Source organism: Pavona decussata, unplaced genomic scaffold (assembly GCF_977016875.1).
Source record: "Pavona decussata unplaced genomic scaffold, jaPavDecu1.1 SCAFFOLD_141, whole genome shotgun sequence".
In the NCBI taxonomy this organism is placed as follows: domain Eukaryota; kingdom Metazoa; phylum Cnidaria; class Anthozoa; order Scleractinia; family Agariciidae; genus Pavona; species Pavona decussata.
Genome location: NW_028145554.1, coordinates 1,340,281 through 1,366,859, shown reverse-complemented (window position 1 = coordinate 1,366,859; position 26,579 = coordinate 1,340,281). Strand labels below are relative to the sequence as shown.

At 39.1% G+C, this 26,579-nt stretch overlaps 1 protein-coding gene and 1 pseudogene across 2 annotated transcripts; both read right to left on the bottom strand.

Moving 5' to 3' along the window:
• Positions 1-441: 441 nt before the first annotated feature.
• On the bottom strand, positions 442-16,554 carry LOC146466765 (uncharacterized). The gene is made up of 3 exons (XM_085126909.1): positions 16,360-16,554; positions 8,453-8,599; positions 442-1,793 (listed from the first exon to the last, which is right to left on the bottom strand). The coding sequence occupies exons 1-3, from the start codon at positions 16,552-16,554 to the stop codon at positions 1,179-1,181; spliced, it is 957 nt and encodes a 318-aa protein (XP_084983035.1). The 3' UTR covers positions 442-1,178.
• Positions 16,555-20,682: 4,128 nt separating this feature from the next.
• Positions 20,683-23,429, bottom strand: LOC146466764 (uncharacterized; annotated as a pseudogene). Its single transcript, XR_014867927.1, has 3 exons — positions 22,475-23,429; positions 21,890-22,136; positions 20,683-21,710 (listed from the first exon to the last, which is right to left on the bottom strand). The product of XR_014867927.1 is annotated as an uncharacterized LOC146466764 (transcript).
• Between the last annotated feature and the right edge of the window lie 3,150 nt (positions 23,430-26,579).

Sequence of the window (26,579 nt, the reverse complement as noted above, 5' to 3'; positions counted from 1 at the left end):
GAAGATTGAACCGTTTCGCTTTCATTTTTTTGAGTGGAAAACATTTATCATAAACTGTAGTATACTTTCCAACAAAGAGTTCATAAGCGCAGGAAGGATCATTTAAACCAGGCATTTCAGTCCAGTTTATCTTACCTAACTCGTCTTTAAATACACTTAGATTATGCGCATTTTTTTCACGAAAAAATACGCATTTATTCTTATCACTGGTAGTATTATTATACAAAATAAGTGAAAATATCGGTAAATGGTCAGATATGTCATTGAGAAAAAGACCGCTTATTGAGGGACGAAGTGGATCGTTCGTGAAAATATTATCTATTAACGAAGCTTTGTTCGCCGTAATTCTAGTGGGACGTGTTGTTAGTGGAAAAAACATCCTAGAGTACAACAAATCTAAGAAATCACTTGTCGCTTTATGACAATAATGGTTAATTAGATTTAAATTCCAGTCACCCATTAAAAATACAAGCTTATTTTCCTTGGAAATTTTCCCAAGTACTAGATCCAAGTCAGACAGAAATTCATATAACTTCGAGTCGGGTGGTCGATAGATAATGCCGACAATTATGTTCTTTACTTTTGTCCTATTAATTTCAACAAACAAGGATTCAGCAGATTTGTCCCCAGGGAATGCTAGATCATGACGTTCTTTGTAATTTAAATGCTCACAAATGTAAAGGCCAACACCTCCACCAATGCGATCAACTCTAGGTTTATGCAAAAAATTGTAACCCGCTATATCGGAAAAATGATAACAATCATCAAGCCAAGTCTCAGAAATCCCAATGATAGGAAATTTCACTACAAGTTGGCCTAGGAAATTTGTAAGCTTATCAAATTTATTATTTAAACTACGAATGTTCATATGGAGGAACGAAAGGCTAGATTCAAGGGTACTGCATTTTAAATTTAGGCGACTTTGGTTTTCGGCTAACATGTTTTTGAAGCTATCTTCAGTATAGTATTCACAGCTATTGTTTTTTAAATAAAAATTCATATCTGGATCATTGTCTTTACAAAGACTGAAATTTTTATAGGATTCACATAACAAAGGATTAAACTTTAACTGAGCTAATCTATCAGGATCAAAATTGATGGTACCGCCATTCATAAATTCAATGAGAGTTAGCCGAAATTCATCATCGTCCAAATTATAAAATGGCATGGATGATAAACTAGTCATATGATTTATCTCGAATGACTAAGCGATCGAGTACAAAATATGCAATTTTACCCGCCTGCTTAGCAGCTTTAAACTTCTCAAGGTGAGCCTCCCGCTTTTTCAGAGTTGCAAACGCGATATCCTCACTGATGTGTAATCCAACGGGCTTTTCTTTCCGAGCTTTTCTTAGAACTTGCTCACGTTGCTTCCAGTCGCGAAGACGGCACACTATTGTGCGTGGCTCATTTGCGTTGGCACTGCCTCTCTTCTTCCGTCGCTCCACACGATGAGCTCTCTCAATGTCGACATCCAAATCAAGTTTAGCTTTGATGGCATGTTTAACTTTCGATTCAACTTCATCCCAATTCTCCTTTTCACCTTCGGCAATTCCTTTAATACGGATATTATTTCTCCTCGACTGGTTTTCTAGATACTCCGCTTTTAGCTCTTGTTGAGCCAGGTCTGAATTTAACTGATCGATCTCGTCCTTGGCTTCCTCAAGCTTAGACGCAAAGGGCTTAAGTTCCTCGATGTCTTTTTGGGAAAACTCCAAACTTGCTTTGAGGGAATTAACCGACTCAACCACACCATCAACTCTCGCCGTCAGTGATTTCACGACTGAATCAAACTACGCTCGTGAGTTGTGAGAATGCATACCACATTCATTTTTTTTTCACCGACATCCCATTCATGACTATTACTACTTATAACATGCCCACAAATTAAAAATTCATAATATACCCAGACCATCTTCACCTTTTACTCAAGTACTTAGTTGCAGTACGTGAACAGCAGTTTAAGCCGATTACATTTACTGCAAAAATTGTTAAAAATACTAACTTTGGCTCCCTACTTTATGTCTATCTCGTAATGGATATGGTCCCAATCGCGTTGGCCCCTGGGCCTTACCCATGACGTTAATTGTTTTTAACGTTTTTTAAATCTTTTTATTCTTATTCTTATGTTATTCAAATCGTCTTTGTTATATTCTCCTTTTTTATCCCTTTCTTCTTTTTTACAATTATGTTTGTCTCTACTTTTTCGCACTAAATCGAAAGACATGCATAATTTAGCGAGCTCGTCTTGAGCTGTCGTCCCCTTAGGTTATCAGTTTACTTGGGGCATGCTTTAAAACGAAAAAAAAAAACTAGAATTTTTTTTTTACTTACCAAAGCAATTGAAAGAGTTTCGGTTAGAACAGATGGAGAATAGCCACGTTACCAAAATTGCACAGGGATTACGATTAAAAGAAAATATTTCCCTTATCGGCAGGATATTCCTGAGAAATATCTTTGGCGACCTTTCATTTTTCAAGAAAAGGACCGAATATATCTTTTTAAAAAGATTTTTTTTCTAATAACCTTCAAAAAGTTATAGTATCGACTACATTTTAAACTAAATATTAGATATATTTCACATGATAGTAGCCATCCTGGTATGATTATCTGTTGGTAGGAACTTCATTAACAACCAGCTGAAGGAACTTCCCAAAGGAGTTTTTGATAATAATACCCAGCTGCAGTTCTTGTAAGTATTACTTTTCTTTTTGGTCTCTAAAACAAACCTCGAGACGCCAGAGACGCTCCAGGAGAACCCTTAAGTTTCATTTACTCTCGAAAAAACTTCCCATATGAATCCATGAAATCGATGAAATAATGCTTAAACGGTAAACTAGAAAGTAGCCTTCAATTTTACTGACAACTGGCAGTTTAAACCACTTTAACTCACAACTGACAACTATAGAAAAATCCTTCGTATTAAAATACTCCTTCACCTCTTTGCCTTTTTTCGCTGAATCAAATGACACATATTATTTTGTGTGGTTTGTTAAACACCGGCTAAACGATTACACATCTCTGTCAAACATCGCGTTGGAAGAAAATTTTTCTCTGTTAAGCCTCCCTCAACTTTGCATTTCGATGCTTTTGCATGTTTGATCTAGGTGTAACATTTTAATCCAACATTTTGCTTCTCAAACAAATGTTTGCTCGTTTAGCCACTTCTGACAGACAAAGTTTTCTGAGCAGAAAAAGGTAATCAATCAGAAACGGATTCGTAAATAAATTTGCGTTGAAATAGTCACGTCACAATTTCAGCGATAATGCGTTCTTTGGGCATCAGATGTCAGTATGCGGCATCAACTAAACATGCACCAAAAAGCATAAAAGAACTGATCGGTCTTAGAAATAATAAATACAATCTAAGAGGAAGTGACATTTTAAAGCGACCAAAGGCCAGCACTACAACTTATGGCCTTAAATCGTGGAGGTTTACGGCACCAAAACTCTGGAACTCATTACCTGACTCAAGCAGAACAGTGACTACTTACAAGGCTTTTAAAAACAGTATCAGAACACTAGATCTGGAAGGTCTACTATGATCGAGTGAGCTTTTCACACAATACGAATTATTGTAGTTTTTTATATCCATTTATTTCTTTATTGTAAATTTTTGTTTTACGTATGATGATTAGTTTGTATTAGAAATTTAAATTTTACCTAGTATGCCATTTGATGTTTTTTAATTTGTGTTAGTTATTTTAATCTTTTAGTGTGAAATACCTGTAAACTAGCTGGTGAGCCTAGCTTGCTGGTCTCACAAAAGCTAAGCGTATTTTCACAATAAACTGCTATCTATCTATCTATCTTTTATCGAGCTCTAAGCATTCTGATTGGTCTAAAAGTACTGATCCGTTCGAAGTTTAGATTGGCTCACGTTTATTATAGTATTCTCTAGGAAAATTAAACTTTTCGGTAGCACTGTTAAATACGAGATTAAAATAAATACGAGATTAAAATAGCTAAATTTAAAAAAAATATCTTAGTAAGTTTTGCCCGAGGAAGAAAATGGCAAGTGAACTCGAAGAAGAAGAAGAAGAAGAAGAAGAAGAAGAAGAAGAAGAAGAAATCTTATGACCACAACTGAGTCATAAATCAAACTTGCTGAATACCTGCTTCGCCTTGTATCGATGACAGTTCCACTTATAATTTAGCGGCCGTTAAGTCAAGTATCAACCGTGGCTATTTCTGGGTAATTCCGTTTGAAAGTCGATAAGAATTTGTCCCATTTGAAAAACGTTGCCTAACCATAGGGGGCCCACACAATGTGTCTGTGTAGCCGATTGTTATGATATAGTAAATGCACTAGATTTACCGTTTGCTTCACCTATAGCGATATATCGCTAACTATGTATATAAATGAATGATAAATAAACGTTGAATTACCTTATCTGTGGTATATATAGTCGTCCTTTTACCTCAAAAGCGGTTTTTTGAGCGATTTTGAAGGAGTTTGAGTTCGCCGTTGACTGTTCCATATATAAGAAGGAGAAGGGAGGAATCCTTGTTTTGAAAGGGTTCCAGCGCCGGAGCGGTTTTTCCCCCAAAAAACGCATCGCTCCGCTTTCAAACTTCACAGCATAAAGGTCAAAAGATTCACAATTCTTCTCGTACCTTCCAATCGAAAATCCATCCAAACGGCCAGGAGCTAGTCCTCGAAGAACATCAAAATCCCACAGTATTCGGGCGGATGGAATGCGTAGCAAGATCCATACGTGCCAGCCACAAACCGTCCCGCTGATATTGTCCTTTTCTGATTGGACGATTGATCTTGCTAAGCATTCCAGTCCACCAAATACACATGTTTAAAATGCGTTATTTCATTTTGGATGAAATGCTCAGTATTTCAGCTTAATCGACGACAAGATCGAAGACGAGATCTTGGGACACGTGTGATGTTTCTTGCCTAAAACAGCAACAGCAAAACGAGAGAAACCCCCAGAAGCAGTCTTCTCCTTGCCAGAACGTAGTTTAACGCCATTTGCGAAACGAGTCTCTCAAGAAAATTAAGGCATGGGTCTCTAGTTATTTACTCAAAAGAGAAGGGGGTGGTCTATCTTCTGAAGATTTAGCTGTAACGTCGTAAGACTTTGGCAGCATAATATGTTTACAAATGTTAGCATATTGACATAAAAAAATTATGCAAATTAGGTCACGTGACCTTTCACGGATGCAAAATTCAAGAAAACTTTTGAGCAAAAATGGCACCACTTTTTATTGCCTCCAGGGTGCTGCCTGTAGTTTTAAAACTTTACCACTGCTAGTCACTTCATTTCTGTGCCCGGGCCTTTTTAAATATTCCCTCAATTTTGAAAATAAACGGCCAATTTTACTTTGGAGGGACTGGGCACTATTAAAGAATGCCGTTTATGTTCAAAATTAAAGGAATATTCAAAAAGCCCGAGCACAGAAATGAAGTGCCTAACAGTGGCAAAGTTTTAAAACTACCGGCAGCCTCCAGGAGGCAATAAAAAGTGGTGCCATTTTTGCTCAAATGTTTTAATAAATGTTTCGGCCGCAACAGGTCACGTGACCTAATTTGCATAAGTTGTGTATGTCAATATGTTGACATTTGTAAGCATTTTATGCTGCCAAAGTCTTATGACGTTACAGCTAAATCTTTAGAAGATTGACCACCCCCTTGATTTTTTGAGTAAGTAACTAGAGACCCATGCCTTAATTTTCTTGAGCTTCTTTTTCTGTTCACTTGAATGAGCTGAGGAATATATAAGCAAAGGCAAGGCGAAAAGCTTCCATTATCCGCTAAATTTGAAATAGCTCAGAAAAATACTCGAAGCAAAAAAAGGCGTGGGAACGAAACTTACAAAACCTTTGTTTAAATTCGACGTCTAAATCAAATGTCGAATTTAATAATTTGAGTCGACCCAAATAGGTATTAAATTCGGCACATGTGAAATGCGACGTTTAAACCGGGCCTAATACTCATAGTCGTAGATGACATTTGTTTATTTGCTATACGAAATGGGAATTTCGTGTACAGAATTTTGTGTCTGCTGAAAATGAAAGGATTGAGACGAGATTGTTGTCCAAAGGATATTTCATAACAAAGGCCAATTCTCTCGATAAAATGACTGCGAATGATCGACATGAAATCTTAATGATTGAATGTGCGATTCCATTATGACATTCACCACTTTGAAAGGCATGGTCAGAAAATTCGATGAATCCTACGATATGAAATACAGAAAAAGATATGGCTGACAATACAACGTAAATTAATACTGACACCTCGTTGCTGAGAATAATTTAATCTAAATCTCGCTCAAGCCAAAAGGCGAGAGTAATTACTCACTTTTATTAAACCAGGAGTAAAGGTCCCCACCATTTCTGAGTAATTTGCTTAAATAGGGAAGTGAGTGCCCGGAAGATATAACATAACAAAATATGATATTCAGGTAAGATAACAGTAGAAACTCATCGGTGGTGCTTTAGAACCAAACAAAAATGGAAAATTATTGACTAAACAGAGCAACTGAAAGATCATGTGCGGAAAACTACATAAGGATTACTATAAAACAGAAAATATTTGCATTATCAGCGGGATCGTCCTTAGAAATATCTTTGACAAGCTTTTAATCTTCAAGACAAGAATCGAACATACAATTTAAAAAAGATGATGAGTTTTTTTCTGATAACCCTCGATAAGTAATATCCTAAACATTAAACTAAATATGAAATATATATGTCACGTGACAGTCACCATCCGAGTATGGTTATTTGTTGGTAGGTACCTGGGTAACAATCAACTAAAAGAACTGCCCAAAGGAGTTTTTGATAAGAATACCCAGCTGCTTTCTCTGTAAGTTAAACTCTTATTCTTGGTCTCTAAAACAAAACTTCGAGAGACGCTAGGGTTCCTCCAAGAGAACTCTTATGTTTCTCTTGCTATCTAAAAACCTCCCATGTGTATCCACAATTCGATGAAACAATGTTTAATTTTAAACTGGAAAATAGCCTTCAATTTTAATGACAACTGGCATTTGAAGCAACTTTAACTCACAATCGACAGCTATAAAAAATCCTTTGTATTGAAATAGTACTTCATCTCTTTACCTTTATTCCCCGAATCAAATGACACATGTTATTTAGTGTGTTTTTCTTAATACCAACTAAAAGACTAATTACTGCACATTTTCTTCTATCTTTCTTCATCTTGTTGAAAAAGAAAAATGTTTCACTGTTTAGCCGCATCTCTAAACTTTGCATTATTTAACGCTTTTGAATGTTTGATCTAGGTGAGGCATTTTGATCCAATATTTGGAGTCACAAACAAATGTTCTGTCGTTTAGCCACTACATTGCTTTTCTGGGCCATAAAGGCAAAATACTCGGAATTTGCGTTAACTGCTCAATTCACAATTTCAGCGGCAATGCGTTGTTTGGGCAGCATTACTTCACATGAGTTGAACCTAATTACGGTTAAGCTTGACCAAAATTAAGTTCGTCCGGTCGAGCAAACCGTCGAACGTAATTCAGCCGAACTTAGCCGCAAGACCAATTAAAAAGTAAAGCGATCAAGATTTACATCTCAAAGATAATTATCAGAAAATAACCAAAATGAAAAAAAAATGAAAATATACGTTTATTAGCCAAAAAAAAAATAGAATTAAATAATGCAATAAAAGAGTTTCTTCAAAACATTTTGCATGTTTAATTTTAATTTATCCGTTTCGATTAGCTATCCATAGAACACAACAAAACGAATACACGAATTAAAGATTATTATTATTGAGAATTAAGTGATACGATCTTGAAGGGAAACGTTTTTCGTGTTTGATCTGTGGCCTAGTTTTGTTTTGAATTAGGAGAAAAAACAAAATTCGAAGTTGGGTCATTTTTCAGCTCTGCACTAGCACTGTTTTATTTAGAAAGACATTAAAGTAATTCATGCATTAGGTTCGGCTCATGTGAAGATGGGCGTTTGACCCAGGGTCAATCTTTAGCCGTTCTTTACGCCTGGTGCGGTTCAGCCGATCCAAATATAATCAGTCGAACTCAAACACCGTATTTTACATGAATCGAACGATATTCAACTAATTTTAAAACATGAATTAAGTTCATGTGAAGCTCCGCGTTTGACCTAACTTTAGAAAGAAAAAAAATGTCTGATCGTTTAGCCGAGGCTTTGGAGTTGCCGCTATCTTACTTGATATGTTGAGGGAGACTATACTTGTCTCTATCAATATTGTTGTTTCCAAAGACAATGTTTAATCATGTGGTCAGTCAAAGATTCGCTATCCCAAGCCTACATGACCTATTGCTCGGTAGTTTAGCAGGATAGTAAACCATCGGATGCGTCCAAACTTGAAAGAATTCAAGAAACAGCTGTCACACCTGAAACGTGGTCACCTAATCGGAACTCCGTGACGGCAGTCAACTTCACGATACAGTGCCAGTGCTTGTCAACCGACACAAGCGTTATGGCTGACCTTGTTCTTCCTCGCCCACACCCGCTCTTGACGCTGCTCCTGCTGTAGAACCTGCTGTTGAAAATCCAGAACCTCCACCAGCAATCTATCTCCGTCGCCAGCATTGGAACCAGAGCCGGCCAGGTACTCGTTGGATGAGGCACTCCACTGGCAATTTCCGTAATTTTTTTTTAATTTAGTCACTTAGGGCTTATTCCGGTTTATGTTTCTTAGTCACCACTAGGTTTTGCTTTCACGCTTAAGTTCGCGTATTTCTTAAGTTAGTCTCTTTTCACTCGTAAGGGTTTAGTTTTTTTTTTCTTAGTGTCGCGTAGTTTTGCAGTCTTGTTTTCATGTCGTCCGGTTCTAGCACTTTCTCTTCTCGACGTGTTGTTATTCTTTTCTTTGCTGGAGCATTCCGCGCTGTCCGTGGCACAGTTTTTTTCCAGTTTGTATTATTACAGTTGCGGCTTTCTTGTCAGTGGCTTGTTTTTCGCTTATTTGGCCCTGTTATTTTGGTTCACTCGACATGTTGGGTTTATTTCCGTTCACTTGGCTCTACATATCGGGAGAATTTTTCATTTGGCATTATATCCGTTGACTGCTCATGTTTTTAGCTTTTGTATTCATAATTTTCCACCACTTTGGCGTGCCGACCGCCGGGCAACTAGAAACCGTTGAGAATACTTTATATTTGACATGTCTTATGTTGGGATACCTCCGGTGAGGGCGTTTAGGTACCACTGGGTAGTTTTTGTGGTATTCCACCAGAGATGACTCTCGATTTCGAATAATGCAATGGGTTTATGTGGATACCATCGGTGAAGGCAATTTACCATTGCAAGGGTTTGTTCTTTGGTATACCACCAATGAAGGAGGAGCCGAGGGAGAATGTTCTTTCGCGTTTCCGTTGCGTCCTCGGTTCAGGCAGCCTTATGCTGCACGTTAGTTTTAAGTATTGTGCCGTAAAGCTGCTTGAAATGCGAGACGATGTTTACAAGTTATTAAGAAATTCCACTGGTGAAGACAGCTCCGGCCGAGAGCTCAGTGCCGCAGGATAATTTTATCTGGTGCTCCTCCGGAGAAGGCTGCTCGGCTTAGATCACGGTTGACGGATTATGAGGGTATACCTCCGAAGAAGACAACTAAAGTGTTGCAGGGTATTTTTCTGTAGCGTGCCGCTGGTTAAGAGCCCGTGAATACTTACTTCCGCTGTTCAGTAGCGAATGACGTTAGAAGTCAGGTCTATGTTGCGGGCTAGTTTTCAGGTGGCGCATCAAATAAATAACGACAAAACAAAAAATGGTACAAAAAGAATGCTTTTTACGATCCCGTATTTGCCACTGTCAGCTTTTATTTATGGGCTGTTGCTCTGCTCGTGCTAAGGCGATTTAAGGTGATTTAACGCAAGATTGAATCTTTGGAAGAGCTGAATACATTGGAGAGCTTGCGGCGTTGCGTCCGTACACAAGTCGCCCGGCTGCGATACTTGATGTTGGATAGATATGAAGCAATTGAGTTTTTGGTTCGTCTTGCACGAAATGAGAGCCACGTGAAGGAAGACGAGTACGCAGCCACACAAGATGAAATAACGGTCGGGGCAGATTCCTTAGATGATCTGAAGCTTCGAGGCCTTTTTCTAGAACCGTAGGGAGACCCTGTTCGCCCTAAAGTTGCGAAAGACACTACCACCATTTTAAAGGGTGCTGGCGAGGCATCGTTACCGCCACTTGATATGGCCTTCCTATGCGTATAATTGTATTTGGCCTCTTCTTCGCTTCATTTTTTTTATCGCGATTTCCACTGTGTTTTCACGCTTGTTGTCCCGGATATCGATTATTCGTCCGAGGCAATTCTGGTGGGCGACTCTAGACGTCCTTGCTGTTGACCAAATACTATTAAGCCGGAAGGGCTTGAATTCAATGCTGTTTTTCCTTTCCAGGCATTCTCGAGAATGGCTTCCGCATTGTCTGCAATGGGACCTCTTTGCATTCCAATGTGCTTGTTAGTATCCGGGACTCAGTTTAACTGTGTCCTTTGTTCCTTGGTTTCAAGACCTTAGGAAATCTGCCCGACGTTATTTCCCAGTATGTTATATCCAAATGACTGGTACTAGTTTTTGTCGAGCTTGCGGTTCGCGGACACGTCTTAAAGGGAACCTCTGCTCCGAAAATAAATGGACGGTAAATTGTTGGAAATAGTGTCTAAATTCTAAATTTTAATTTTAAGAAGTAGAAATAACATTCAAGTGTGCTTAAAATTAGATATGATTGCTTCCTATCATGTTTCGCTTTTAAATTTCCCGGGCGTGGCTATCGTGGATTTCATGACGTCATTACGTTGCCGCTATTGTTCTCTATTGTTTCACTCAAAAGAAGTTCTGTTTACTAAAAATAGTGGTAAATTGTCTTCTGGTTGTTCTTGCGAAATCGGCAAGATCTATCTAGTAATATTAGTTGATTGATTTTTTTTTTTTTTTTTTTTTTATAAAAACAGTTATTCCACTCGCGCTTGTTGGATATGCAATTATCAAAGCTTCACGCCTCGTTGGCTATCTGTCATCTCATATTTAACGCGCGCTCGTGGATTCTTAGTTAGTATACTACAAATCTTCCTCAATTTTGTGGCTTATTTATACTCAGTGTAAACTCATATTAAATTTAGTGTACTGTGCCGGTGAACCTTTATGACAACTAACATTAAACCTTCCAAAAAATCCTGGAAATTACCTGGCATTTGGTGTACATTCGTTCATCGACCCAACAGTTTTACCAAAAACCGTAGGCCCTCTTTAAGTATAAATAGCAAATCCTTAGTTACTTGATTTCCACGGTCTCTTTGAACGATCCTTTAAGCCACCCAATAGTTTTCGGAGTGGGTTAGAAAATTTGAGTTAATCAGAAAAAAGCCGGTTTGTTTGCAGAAAGAAAAGTACAAAGAATTGGTTCCTTTGATTTTTCTCTTTAAGAAAAAAAAGAAAAACAAAAAAGAAACTATAGGCCCATCACAGTTGTAAAAACGTTCAATAAAGTTTTTGAACACCTGCGTCGTCAAATTATCCGGAGTATAGATGTTGGCTACTAATCAAAAGCCATAACTAACTTGATTTCCACGGCATCTCCAAACGATCATTTGAACCCCCCCCAAGAGATTCTGGAGAGTGAAATTTGAGTTAAGCCAGGAGTGAAGCAGAAAACGAGTTCTCAGTTTTGCCAACTTCGAAATAACGTAAAAATTGTTCCCTTGGACTACTTTCCTTAAAAGACAACTAAAAGAATGTATTTGATCGTTTGGAAACAATGTATTAAAAGGTATGGAAGTAGGAGTGACTCAGGTGTTTTTCACACCAAATGGAGTTCATATTAGACTGGAGTAGCTTAAAAAACATAGTTAATTCGTCAATACAAATTAAAATTGACAAAATCAATCTTAAAAATTTACTCCGATATTGAAAACTGTCTCGAAAAGGCTGCTTTACATGAATGAAAGGAGGGTACAAAAGTATAGCTGATGACAGAAATCATTTAGTGATTCTGCTTTCCGCAAATCGGAGGGTAAGCTGTTCCAAAGGACCGGGGTACTATAGCTAAAGCTGTCTATGAGAAAGTTGGGGCGAGGCAATTGAACTGCGGGTTTGTTCACTGAGTCTCTTATATTGCTTTGAAATGTGCAGTCTTACCATCAATTTTTTTTTAAACTGTCTATGTCAGGAAAAAACTGAAACGTTAGCATATGATAAATGAATGAGACATAAATAAGATTGACACGCTGGAAAAAGTTTTACTTAGGTTCTCCGTACTGTTCCCTTTTAACTGCTTAATTTTAAGAAAACGGATCATCAAATATGACCTAACCTCCAACACATTCTAAGAAAAAATAGGTCAAATGATAGTCACCATCAGGGTGTGATTATTTGTCGGTAGGAACTTGAGTACCAACCAGCTAAAGGAACTTCCCTTAGGAGTTTTTGACAACAATACCCAGCTAAAGGGGCTGTAAGTATAACTCTTCTTCTTTGTCTGTAAACAAAACTCGTAAGGCTGGTGTTGTTTGAAAAGGAGCCTCACGTTTGTAACCGAAAACTGAAATGTTGCTCACAATTTTAATAAGAACTGACATTTGAAACAGCAAAACTCATGAAACTCTTCTAAAACCTGTTGCATTAAAATACTCTACGTATAATCTAGAAGTGAGAAGAATGCTTTTATCAGGAAAAATAATCCGAGATCTCCGAACGGAGTCGAACCAATGATCATCCGATTACTTGTCCCGGTGATCTGTTACTGAGTTATATGCGACTAGTGGGAGCTATAACATTAAACTATTCTCACATCATATAACAAACATCCTCGCAATCTGATTGACTAATTTTCCGTTGTCGATAAGAGCCTACAGAACGCTGCTCGCGTCAATCAGCGCGCGGAAATTTTGACAGTTATTGTAAAAATTTTCTTTGACGTTGATATTGTGGTAAAAAACAAATCAAATGTGGTTTAGCGTTGTCTGTACTCTTATCGACAACGATATTCATCATCACAGTGGTCAAATTTGTTGTGGACTGGTCCACAACATTTTGACCACTGTGATGACGAATATCATTGTCGATAAGAGTACATACAACGCCAAACGACATTCGATTTGTTAAGTATACAAAGTCGAAAAAAGACATGATCATGCAATAAAAGAAATTGGCTGTTATGTCTTTTTAGCCTGGTGATTAAAGTAAAGGATATTTTCGGTACGTGACACAGGCATACTTGAAATAATTAAGAGTCTGCAGGTATCCGCCTAACTGTGGTGGAATTCTTGGTCCTTCTGAAACAGAAAAGAGGAGGTCAAAGGATCAAATTCCGCGTGTGAGGAGTTTTCCGAGAATTCTTATCTCAGTGATCAAAACATCTTTCTCATGTTAATCGCCAAGATAACAGAAGAACCATCGCATATCTTTCAAAATAGAAGTGTTTGGATCTCCCTAAGAATTGTTCGAGGAATTGCCGCCCAAAAGTCGGGCATGGCGTTTCGATTTTAACCCTTTAAATACAAGGTGTGTGCTATTTTTCTCAATGACTTTTTGGCAATAAATGGTCTCAGCCACTTAATTTCTCCATAAATGAAGATGAAGTAAAAATATCTGTGGTCTTAAGAAACTGTGGGCTCAGACTAAATTGTCACGTGATGCAAGTGACGGTTGTTGTTTGTTTCGAGCGAGTGCACGAGCACAAATCTGGTAAAATCATCGCTTTATAAGTGTTTTTCGAGCCATTTTCCTCTGCAGAAGCCCCCATTCTGGCATCATTAAGCTGCAATGTGGGTAGAGGCAATCCTCTGAAAGAAAACAGAGGTGAGAGGTGGTTTCATGCTGACTGAGTCGCCAAACATGCTGTGTAGCAGACACGGAGGCCCACGAGTGAAGTTGTCTCTCTGGCCGTTTTGTAAATGGATTCCAGGACCTACCAAGGCAATTTGGGCGAGTTTGGAGTAGTAAAATATTCATTGGATACGAAATTTTGCTGGTAGTACTGGGTGGCTCGACACTTATAAAAAAAACTATGAAATGGAAAGGGCAGGAGTTGTACGCTCGCGCTATGGCTGAATTACCCAGAATTCCTTTTCGGCCATAAACGAAGCAACGTGAAATACGCAAGACTGGGTCTGATAAAACGGCTGAAGTGTAGCCCTCGGAAAGCGTTGAGAGGAAAACTTCCAGTCAGATGCCAAGGTCTGAGCTTGAGGTTTGCTGTAAATGAGACTTTTCATTTTTGAACAAACTATTTGGATTAAAAATTGACGATAAATAAATGTAATTTTTTGTGTTATTATTTGGCCGAAAAATTGGCATTTAGGACTTTGTTGCCAAACGAATGGTGATATGTAGCAAAAATCGGGAGACGTAGTCGTTTGGCTGGATTTGGTGATGGCAATATACATCAGCCGGTGCCATTCACACATTATCATGACGTTGTAGTTCAAGTTAAACAAGGAGCAATTCATAGAAACAAGAACGGTGTTTTCGTCGCATATATGTGTTGTTGGGAAAAAAAGGGTTAGGTGGTTCAAAGCAAAGATATATAAGAATGAATAAAGAGACGTGGCGCTCCTTCCATTGAGATATGCTTCCTAGAAATTAACTTTTGCCTCGTCAAAATCAATTCGGGTCACGTCTGAAGGAAAATACTTTTACTTTCTATAAACTTTCTATTAAGCACTCATTCATAAAGACCCGTTTACTGGAATATGCAATACTTTCGTGCAATTATTTATTCACCGCCAAATAAATTAGTGGTAGTGGTATATTTGGAGCTCTTCGCAATTGTTTTCCAAGGGCCCATAACAAGAGACCCTGATTGATGGTATACTGACAAATAAGCCTGAAGCTTTCTTATCAAGTCATGTAATCTTTATTTATACACGGTGAAAATTCATCAGGTCTAAAAGGGTACAGAAATGTTAATATCTAAGTCTAAAATACATCACATAAATACTATGCCAATTACAAAGTTAAAAATTACTTATCCTAATGAAAACCTGTTTTCCATGAATGCCGTTCCTTATTTTTTCCCGTAGTGTTTGTGTAAAGGTGCTTTGAAATTAATCAGAGATTCTGCTTGCCTTAAGTTTTGAGGAAGGCTATTCCATAGGACAGCACCACTGTAGTTAAAAATATATCGAAGGTAGTTTTGTACGTGGGAGTGGAATGGCTAGTTTATTTTCAGAATCTCCGAAAGTATAAGGAGTAGTCATGGATCGACTTGTAAATTTGGACCCTAGGTATTTTGGAGCAAGGTTATTAACAGACTTAAAAACCATTATGGCTTTTTGTATGTCACGCTGAGTGCTGAGATTTTCCCAGTTTAATCTTTCAAACAGTTGAGAAGCATCGACGCTACAATTTGAGAAAGTTAGGGACCGTTCTGCACGATTTTGGAGCTTTTGAAGTTTGTCAGCTAATTTTACGCCACAGTTTTGCCAGACAACGCTGCAGTAATCGAAATGGGGTTTAATTAGAGCCTTGTAAATATGATGCAACTTTGACGAGGGAACAAATTGTCTAACCCGTTTGACTGCTGCAATACCAAAGGCAGTCTTTTGTAGCCAGCTTATCGATATGGTTCCCCCAGGTAAGGTTTGAGTCAATAAATATCCCCAGGGATTAAGAGGTTGCAACTTGGTTTTTGGGGGTGCCATTGATGGTTAAATAGTATTCTATTTCCTAACACTCCCATTCATACTCAGTTGAAATAGAGTTATTGAAAGAATGATTGACCAGCGGCCGAAGCCAAGCTGGAACAGATTGGCTTAGGGAGGGGCAGTAGCGGTGCGACCCGAGCGATGGGGTGGGAAGGTGGGCCGTTCCCTTCCCCTCGTTCCGCTGGAAAAACTGAGTGTGAGTGGAGTTGACAGTCCGCTCGCTATTTATGAAACTGCTCTTACGTAATCATTACGTAATCATCACGAAGATATTCTCATTTGGCCTAACTAGCCGCATTATTGGAGCATATTTCAAATTTACATATGATTAGGAGTGTTATGAATAGTATTCTATTTCCTGACACTCCCATTCATACTCAGTTGAAATAGAGGTATGGAAATAATGATTGACCAGCGCTCCCTCGCCATCTGTCTCCCTTTTCAGGGAGGAAAAACTCTACGAAAAATAGCAATCAGTCCTTCACCAATCCCCCTTTTGGAGTTCCCCATTCTCCATTACCCATTCTCCATATACTCCAAAAGAAAAAAAAAGTGGTGTATCTCCTAAAAAATTAGTTCAGTATTACAGGTTTTGATAAATCTTTGGGCATATCCTATTATTAGAGTTACGAGTCATTTTCTACAGGATGAGATCTTTTCTGTGAGGTGCTACCAGGGAACGCACAGACAAACCGTTTAAGCTCGTTTGTATCTTTCCAGGGAGTAGCAACTTCGCTTACAGATGTTTGCACCAAACTGGCTGAGGCCCCGCTCGGGTTCAAGACTTTAGCCAATTGTAAATAGTATAATGCCGTGTGGTGTCGCGCCCAGCCAATGTGCTCCATTATTTCTGAGAAATCCGAACCCGTCAGTGCCAAGGTGATTGCACCACCTGATCGAAAACCATGTAGTGTTTCTCCCTCGTCAGCTTTCATTTCTTCTAGATATAGTTTAGACGGGCCTCAGCTGTGGCAGAAGTTAAGGGTGCATCCCTTACGCCATTATCGGTGGTCGTAGGGCGAGACAAATAGCTGGTGGTAAGGTTGATGCCAATCTGTCTCGCGACATCCATGTACAGTTCTATCCCTCTAATAGGGCAAATTGCTGTTTGCGGATTTCTCCGAATTCCAAACACATTCTGATCACCGTCTCCAAGTGTTTTCCCCCAAATATGGTTAAACAAAAACCTATCATCGTTTGGAAATCTTAGAATTTCCGGCGTTTTGACTTGGCCTAAGTCACCCGGGTCGGTCGCCACTAAAGAATGCTGTTTTGAAATATGCCTGATCACGCGCAACAATAAAGCGCTCAATATTGGTTTTCGCATTTCCCAGGCATCTTTGCAGGTGTTCTGCCAGTCGCGTGAGCTTGTCCTCGAAGAAAGGTGTTGCCTGCTTAGGAGTCACCCTTGCCTGTAGTTGTTCAGCTGTGACCAGTCGGAGATAATCCTTAACAAGCTTATCTGCGGCGGGGTTGCCCAGTCCGAGCCGCCTGTCCCACTCACCATTCCTACCATTTGCATGAAAAATTGATCTCAACTTCCCAATGTAGGAATCTACCGTTTTGTAAGATAGTCTAGTAGGACAACCACAGTACTGTTTTCCCGGTTGACCCAGGAAACTACAGCTATTACGGTGGACCTGCGTTTTTCCATGTTTATCTTTATAAGCTAGAAAACGACACAGGTCGCGCGGGGTGACAGTGGCAAGTGTGACATAGCCTGGCAGGGCGGAAAGTAAACTCTCGAGCTCCTTTTGAAGTGAATCTTTTTGTTTCGCATAATTAGTAGCTTTGTCATAGTTTAAAAGCTGCTGGATTCGCGCATCAATAGCATCTAGGTCCACAGAAACCTCTCCAATTGTAGTTGCCTTTAAGATCTTTCGGTTGTAGCTGCACCGATGGCAAAAGCGAAAATCGAAATCATTCGGGTGCTGACAAGTAGGACATCTAACGGAAGCGACAAACATTTTGGCTACCACTGGGAGCTCATGGAAGGCAGGCAAAAGAACAAGACAATAAAAGTCATTCAATCATTTATTGAATTCTCTATTACAAAGAGATTATTATTTGTATAAACTTGCCAAACGTAAATATAGTAGGATATAATTTCACTACTCGTCATCTCATTTCTACGGTGGCCCACAGGGGCAAAACACAACTCAATTTCTGAGAATGATGATTATTCTAGAAAGTGACGCAGGCATACTCGGAAAAAAAGAAATCCGAGTGCTCCTATCAAGAGTCGAACCTAAGACCTTCCGATTACTAGTTCGGATGCTCTACCACTGAGCTACAGGAGACTCGTGGGAGCTAAGGCCATTAAACTAGGTTTAATGGCCTTAGCTCCCACGAGTCTCCTGTAGCTCAGTGGTAGAGCATCCGAACTAGTAATCGGAAGGTCTTAGGTTCGACTCCTGATAGGAGCACTCAGATTTCTTTTTTCCGAGTATGCCTGCGTCACTTTCTAGAATAATCATCATTCTCATTCATTCACCAGGCTGGAAATATACCATCACATTTCTTTCATATACAACTCAATTTCTCTTCTGAAACACAACAATCTTTTCGAGAACACAACAAAATTTTCCAAAACACAACAACCTTTTTTAAAACACAACAAAATTTTCCAGAACACAAAAATCTTTTTCAAAACACAACAAAATTTTGTGACACACAACAATCTTTTTCAAAACACAAAATTTTCTGATACACAAAGGCAAACTGAAACACAACAAAATTAAGTGAAACACGACAAAATTTCAAGGTACTGGTAACTAACGCTGACGCTGAAAGCGACAGGAACCTATGACTAGCTCTGGTCAACGTTACTGCAAAGGCGCCATTTTTGTACCGTTCATGTTGATCTGAAATGGCTTCTTCAAGTTCAGTAAGCGATCATTCAGAAGAGAAAAGCATAATTTCATATTACTTTTCAAGAGGATATACGTATGAAGTTATCACTGAATTTTTAGCGAAGTTTCATGGCATTACTATGTGTGTACGAACATTGAAAAATAGGTTGAAGCAATTGAACTTAAGGAGAAGATTGCCATCCTTTGACATGGACGTTGTCCGGGAGCAAATCATGAATGAGCTTAGTGGCCCAGGCTGCCAAGGTGGATATAGAAGTATGTGGCATACCCTACGACTAAAAAATATTCAAGTTCCTAGACATGTCGTAGCTGAACTTATGAGGGAATTGGATCCAGAAGGATGTGAACAGAGAAAGCCAAAAAAGCCTTAAAAGAGGAAGTTACTTCTCGTCTGGTCCAAACTACACATGGCATATGGACGGATACGATAAATTAAAACCTTACGGATTTCCAATACATGGGTGTATTGATGGCTGGAGTCGAAAAATAATGTGGCTAACAGTCACAAGGTCAAACAACCATCCAGAAATTTTGAACTGTGTTGCAGAGCTAGAGGGCCGTCCAGTGAAACTGAGGACTGACTGTGGAACAGTGTAATGGCAGCGATGCAATGTACATTTCAACAAGATGCAGAAGCGCACAAGTATGGGTCATCTCCGGCCAACCAAAGGATTGAGGGCTGGTGGGCGTTTTACAGAAGAAACAGGTCTGATTGGTGGATTAACTTCTTTAAAAACCTTATGGAACAGGAAGTCTTTAACCCTGGAGATGAGATCCAAATGGCATGCCTCTGGTTCTGCTTTGCTGAATTAATTCAAGATGACCTGGACCAAGTTAAAGAACACTGGAACACACATTTAATAAGAGGCTCTAGGCATGACACTATCAGTGGGAGACCGGATGAACTATTCTTTCTCCCAGAGCTGCATGGAGGAGTAGATGGTCTACTTCACCCGATCTTGGATGATGAAATCCAATCTATGGGGGAAAACCTTACCTATGATAAGGAGAAAAGCATCTACGAAGAGTACTTTGAATATGTACTAGAAAACACTGAGTTGCAGCTACCCCACAGTATTGAAGAGGGGCTCTCTCTGTATAAAGAACTTCTTGAAATAGCTAACATAGGTGATGTTTAACGAACAAGAAAGAGCTGTGCGATATCAGTAGGGGCAGGGTCAAACATTAAGTGTTTACTTTGATATAGGCCCATTACACCCATGACCATATAACCGTGACTGATTAATGCCTTGTATTATCCATTTCACTACTGTGCAAATAAAACTAAAAAGGTACTCATCAGAATCAATGATAAAATCTTCTAATATAATTATCCATCATCAGTGGTTACAAGTACATCTCAAAAAGCAGTTGTCTTTTGACAGCAAGTGTTGTTTTCTTGGAAGTACTCATAGGAACAAGAACATGATCAGTAAATTTCAACTAGACAATGTCATCAAGATTCAAGTAAATGAGCAACTTGGGAATTTGCTTTCTTTCTGTGATCTTACTGAAGCAATGATATCCAGCAATGAAATAAGAACCAAAACAATACCAACACAGGGACTTTCATTACAAATGACCAGGGGAGAAGGGTTGGCAAAATCTGTTGTTATCTCTTCCGAACAATAATTATTGTTATTTCTTAGGCCCGCCAAAACAAACAAACAGACTAACCCCCAACAGGGCTTCCCCCAAAAACCTAAAACGCCCAATAATTTTACAGACCACCTGGTCATAACAAATGAAAACCCCCTTATTAGGGAATGAGATGCAACAATATCTTTGTTTGATGATTTATGAGAATGTCAACAATCTTAATCCTTCAAGCCCCAGAATCCACATACAAACACTATCTTGCTGATCTCCATGCATTTTCTTATAGCATAGATGGAGAATTTATTAAAAGATCGTGTGATCACTATTTTACTCATTCTCATAACCTTCTCCATTGAACAAGTATTGAATATTCTGGGGAGAATTTTTATATTGGTCACTCCTGGGACTTAAAGGGTCAACAATTGAAAGTATTCTTATCTTAGTTGTAATACTGGATGTTTTACATACTTGTATTAACTTGTACTAATGGTCCTCAACAATTACCTGAAATATCAACTATGCTATCATCATTATTAAGTGCACAGGTGCAGACTCTAAACAAATAACTGGATCATCATGTATATGAAAGGCTCAAACTATTGTAAAGCCCCACGCTTCTTTATTTGGAATCAAATTTGCAAATTCCTCTGCTAGCTCATTATAGGACTGATAAGTTGTAGGTACTTCCAAAACAGGTCCGCAAGTACGTGCTAGGGGCTGCGATGTGCCCCATCAAGTGAATTAAAAGGAAACAGTTATTTCGGTCACTGCAATTACATCACTACCTGTGGTAAACTGAAGAAATGCTTTCAAAGCAACCTCACCAAGAGATTTTATGTAACGCTTCAAGTGATCAAAACTGTTCCGTTCGGACTCGTTTTGCGGGTTTGCCGCTAATAACTTGATAGCCTTTTTTCCTGTAGGCTTCTTTGTCTCATACATTTCTGTCATAGAGTCTAGCGATTTGAACTGTGAAAAACTCTTAAGAGAAGAAATAATTGGTTTCCAACAATTTGAAATATACTTGGGCTTCTGTACTAGTTCTTGATGAGCTAGTTGGGTGATAATAAGTTCTATATTCTCCTTTGTTGGGTTTTTGTAGCATTTATAGCTACTTAGTACTTCAAGTACATCATCATCATTAGCTTCTAACTTGCCCTCCTTACATTGTTTTAATGTTTCTGCTTCATCTTTGCTTATGTATAAGGAAAATGCTTCAAGAAGAAAACTGTGAGAAATATCCTTTTCCTCAAACAAACAACTCCCCTTGAAAACACCTGAAAGAGTTACTGGGAAATACTTAATTTCACAATACCCATATACCAATATTTTACCTATGGCTTCCCATTCTTGGTGCTGGTAATCATGCCTCACTGATGGCACTTTTTCAGTTGCACCAGTTGACAAAGACATAAAAAATTGGTGCCAAAACATTGTGATTACTTCTCGCACTACACCAAGACCTCTCCCTTCCTCAATCTCACCACGCTCATTAATTATAACTAGATTTAGGTGATAACTGCAGGAAGGGATGTCCAAAGCTTTGAATTCTTCTATTAAGTCTTTGAGAACTTGGAATCGGTGTACAAGCACATCCTTGACTAATACAGGAGCAGTACCTGAAAAAAAAAAAAACAAACAAACACAAGATTCAATTATAAGCAAATGGGTTAGTAACCAGTAACTAATCTACATAAACACGGTAAATATTAAACAACAGAATGTAGCCACACAGTGTATAAATATGGGTTACCAAGCATTATTTTTTTGTGGCAAAGAATATTCTATTAGCGCATACCATTATCAAAATCACTCATTACATTTACATCACTAAGCGGACTTACACCAACAGAAACAGGGCATCCACTTGAGGAGGCATGTTCACTGACATCATCAGAGATAAAACCATCATTACTATCTGATATGGCAGCTTGGCCAGCATCACAGTGAGCAGCACACTTGGTTGGCATTTGATTTAACACTAGGGATATCATCTGCTCTGGTACCTGATCCAATACTTTGACTTACCTTCACAGGGACAGAACCTACAAAAGCAGCAATATTTATTTAAACGTGACCGTCATTTACATCTAATCTGGGTGGGAAAGATGGCAAGCAGAAAGAAACCTAACTTAGAGGACACTTCAGTGACAACAAAATGAAGTATTAAATAAACTCAACAGCATATTATTTCCTTTAATTGAAATACAGAAATGAATACAGAGCTCGAGGGCTCAAGGGAACGTTAATATGAAAGTGTCATAAATTATACACGCAATCCGATCAAATAACCATAAAGCTTATACACCAAGAGGTGACAAATCTACAAAATGAAATGAAAACATGATATGCATGGACAAGTTCAACACTTAGGAACACATACCAGAAGAACTGCACTGGATTCCAGTGGAAGTTGTAAACGTAAAAGATCCACCGGTTGTGGCACAAGCCGTGGTGCTGGATGCAGTGATAGGAGAGCGCTGAAAAATGTCAAATGCTGGGAATAAATCGGCGTCATCATTAGTTAGGTCTACGTCATTCAACCATTCATCACTTAAGCTCTCTAATTCTGACGTGCAAGCCCGCTCGGGTTCAGAGTCCGAAGCATCTTCTAATGGGCATAAAAACAACGTAATGCGTGCATAAGTCTTCCCTAGGTCTTCTTCTAAGTCTTCTTCTAGGTCTTCTTTTCCAATGTAAAAGGCTCTTTTGTTCCAGGAAGAGTGGTCACTTCGCTTCCATCCGGGAAGCACAGTTTATAAGTCTTGTCATTTCTGAAAGTACGGTCGTAAGAACCTCGTTTCTTCAAGGCTTCGTCAAGTATGGTCTCGGCTGAGACATGTTTCTTGACTTTTAGGGGAAGGGACTTGCCTCTCACGGGCTTGAAAACGCCACTCGATGCAGAACCAATTCCGATGGTTATGGTTGCAAATTCGTCCATCTTCGCTTTCTTGGACTTGGAATTAAAGGTGGTTTGCCTCTCTTTCGACTTTTGAGATAGAAAGTGCTTGAAAGTGGACACTTGACTAGCTGAAGATGAAGATGAAGATAAACTTATACCGCACTTTGGGCAAAACTTGTGATCTGCCCTTCTCCAACCACCACAACTATGACAAAACATGGCGGGCAAGAGCAGAGCGCGAAGCTCTCGGGCTAGTCCCAGTTTCCGGTAGCTTTCAGCGTCAGGGTTATTTACCAGTACCTTGAAATTTTGTTGTGTTTCAGTTCGCTTTTGTGTATCAGAAAATTTCGTTGTGTTTTGAAAAAGATTGTTGTGTATCAGAAAATTTCGTTGTGTTTTGAAAAAGATTGTTGTGTATCAGAAAATTTCGTTGTGTTTTGAAAAAGATTGTTGTGTGTCACAAAATTTCGTTGTGTTTTGGAAACGATTTTTGTGTTCTGGAAAATTTTGTTGTGTTCTCGAAAAGATTATTGTGTTTCAGTAGAGAAATTGAGTTGTGTTTTGCCCCTGTGGGCCACCGTACATTTCATTATCTATTGAGTTCTCTGTTAAAAATGGAGCCATTTATCTGTATGGGCCAACTCACAGATATATGACAGCTTTACTTCGCCTGGAGGACTACACAGTTTAGACTATTTTAACCCAGTTATGTCCAGCAACATGAACTACAAAAGGCTTTTCTATTATTAAGTTATTTTGTGTTTTTTTCTCGTTTTTTTTTTTCCTAGTAGCGTACTGCAAATGCCCAGAGATCGCCAGGGATGCCGTATTTATGGGGCACCCAACCATGCTTTTATGGGAGTAGCAGGGCCTCTGCGTCGCCCATAGAAGGCAATTTCAATGCCTAAACTGCTTTCCCCGTAACAACAGGCCACCAGTACTTCCTTGGATAAGTAACCATGACGACAAGTGTAAAGGGTTTCTCGCAGTTTCCCAAGAATTTCAATACTGGTCCAACCAATACAGAGGGCGGAAAAACATATGGGCGGTACATAATTTCATGTTTTACGAACAGAGCAAACACATTCCATGCTTTTTCCCGTCCATAATCAGCGTTCGACTTCCATCGAACCATCATTTCATGAACAAAAACAAACACATTCCTTGCTTTCCCCGTCCGTGATCAGCGTTTGATTTCCATCGAACCATCATTTTACGAACAAAGCAATAAATCAGTTATTGTCCAGTGGCATTTTAAAAACACTGCTCTGCCTCCGTTGTAGACAGTTCATGGTTTTAAGAGAAAAAAACAAAACAAAAAGGGAAGCGTAAAACACGACTGTTCTGGAAATAGAATAATAATCACCTCTAGTTCCTGTTGGTTGGCCGCGGGAGCCACCGCCACTTGTCCGACTGGCTGCGACTGTTCTACAACAGGTTCACCGGGTGCAGCATTCGGCGCCGCTGGTGGTTCAGGATTTGGGTGTTGAACAGCATCTGCAGCGTCTGTCATCTATCTAAACTATCGCGAGGGTCGAACCGCCAAAACCAAACTCAAAGTTTCCTTCCCCTCGTTCCGCTGGAAAAACTGAGTGTGAGTGGAGTTGACAGTCCGCTCGCTATTTATGACACTGCACTTACGTAATCATTACGTAATCATCACGATGATATTCTCATTTGGCCTAACTAGCCGCATTGTTAAAGCGTATTTCAAATTTACATATGATTAGGAGTGTTATGAATAGGAGTGACAGAGTGCTTAACTTTTGACTGGAGCCAATTAGCATAAACTATGTCTTGGTCATATTCAGTGTAAGTTTGTTTGCAATTAGCCTTTCTCTGATGTTTTTCAAATCTTCGTTGAGACTAGAATCACAAGATTGAATGGCGTTCACTTGGGTATCAGCATATGTAAGATGTGTGTCATCAGCATACATTCGAGGATAAGAATTCGACAAGCAATTTGGCAAGCCATTAATGTACAATAAGAACAGAAGAGGACCCAATATTGCCCTTGAGGAATACCACATTAGAGAGAGAGCCTGTTTTGGAAAGTGAAGCATTGAGAGAACATTTTTGTGTTCGATTTTCTAAGTAGGACTTGAACCAATTTTAAGCATTTCCTTGAATTCCGTAGGCACCTAAATTAGTTGATAATATGGCATGGTCTACTGTATCAAAGGCCTTCTTTAAGTGGATAAATATTACGTCGTTAACTTTACCGTGATCAATGTTATACGCCCAACTATCGTTAGCCTCCAGTAGAGCAGTAACCGTAGAGTGGAGAGGCCGAAATCCAGATTGATTCTTGAGATAATATTATGTTGAAAAATATAATTGTATAATTGATCGTAGGTTATTCTTTCGAATACTTTAGCCACGACGGAGATGACAGAGATGGCGCGCTAGTTGTTCATATCACCAGTCTAACTTCCCTGTTTGAACAGAGGAGTACTTAAAGCGTATTTCTATTCCTTTGGGAATACACCTGTGCTAAGAGAGCGATTGAAGATCGCACAAATAAGAGTGCAAATCAACTGAGCACATTCTCCGGTTAATTTCGCACATATCTTATCAAGACCTGTAGCTTTTGATTGGCTAAGTTCATTCAAAAGTGAGAACACTTGATTGCTGGAAGGAGGAGAAATCAGATATCCCACGAGTCTCCGCGAAAAAATATCGACTAGGAGGTGTCAAATATCAATGCGAAGGCGAGAACGCGGTCCGAAATCGACTGAATTTCAAGTGGCTATTTTTCCTTATTCAGGATCTGAGAATGTAAGTTGAATCGTTTTGTGTATTGTTTTAACAATTAAGTTCAAGCTTGCATTACAATTTCGCAGCTAATTTGCCTAAGAATAAAGAAAAACATACAATTGTTTGGAGTGGTATGCACGATCGACTCGCTTTGTTCGTTCGCGGCTTTCAAATGCTTGACCCAAATTTGAACCTAGCGACTTCAATCCTGGGTACATTAGCGTAAAATCTTGCCTGTTGTTGCTAGAATAGTATCTCCTTTAAATTTTATTCAAGGTCCTCTTAAGTCCCCATGTTTTCAAGGAATTTGTGTTCGTTGAAGTTTGCCTAAATTGGCGCCAAAAATGTCAACAACTGCACGATGCTTTTATAGTATAAACTGCTTTTGAACGATCACTCGTTTTCCCGGTCGAAATGAACAGTACTTTAAGCACGATTCTGGTCAATTCTATTCGTTTAAGGACATCAAGTGGTGACATAAATGCTTCCTTTTTAGTCGATATTCAAGCAAACGGTAAATGCATGGAAGAAGTCGAAGAAGAGTCGAGTGGCAAGCGGCCGTTCAATGTTTCTGATTGCACAAACAAGCAAAGACGCCGCTCTCGTCTCGCTAAAACTAACGTGTCCCATGACCGTTAGAAACCGACAACAGGCTAAGTTTGACGAATTGACATAACTCTGACTGTCTAAATTTAAGCAATTCACGTAAAGCAATGGCGACGGAGAGGGCAGATCAGCGTTCACTCCAAGAAGCCCCATCGCAAATGCGAGATCGCTTGTCAACATCGAGTTGATAATATAGTTGGAAGCGAGGCATTGTGGGATACCT

Coding starts and splice junctions, on each gene's coding strand:
- LOC146466765 (XM_085126909.1), bottom strand. CDS start 16,554: ATGAAAGCTGACGAGGGAGAAACACTACATGGTTTTCGATCAGGTGGT. Junction 8,600..16,359: donor CCAGTTTGGTGCAAACATCT/GTAAGCGAAGTT, acceptor GGAAATTGCCAG/TGGAGTGCCTCATCCAACGA. Junction 1,794..8,452: donor TGTGGGCGAGGAAGAACAAG/GTCAGCCATAAC, acceptor TCACGAGCGTAG/TTTGATTCAGTCGTGAAATC.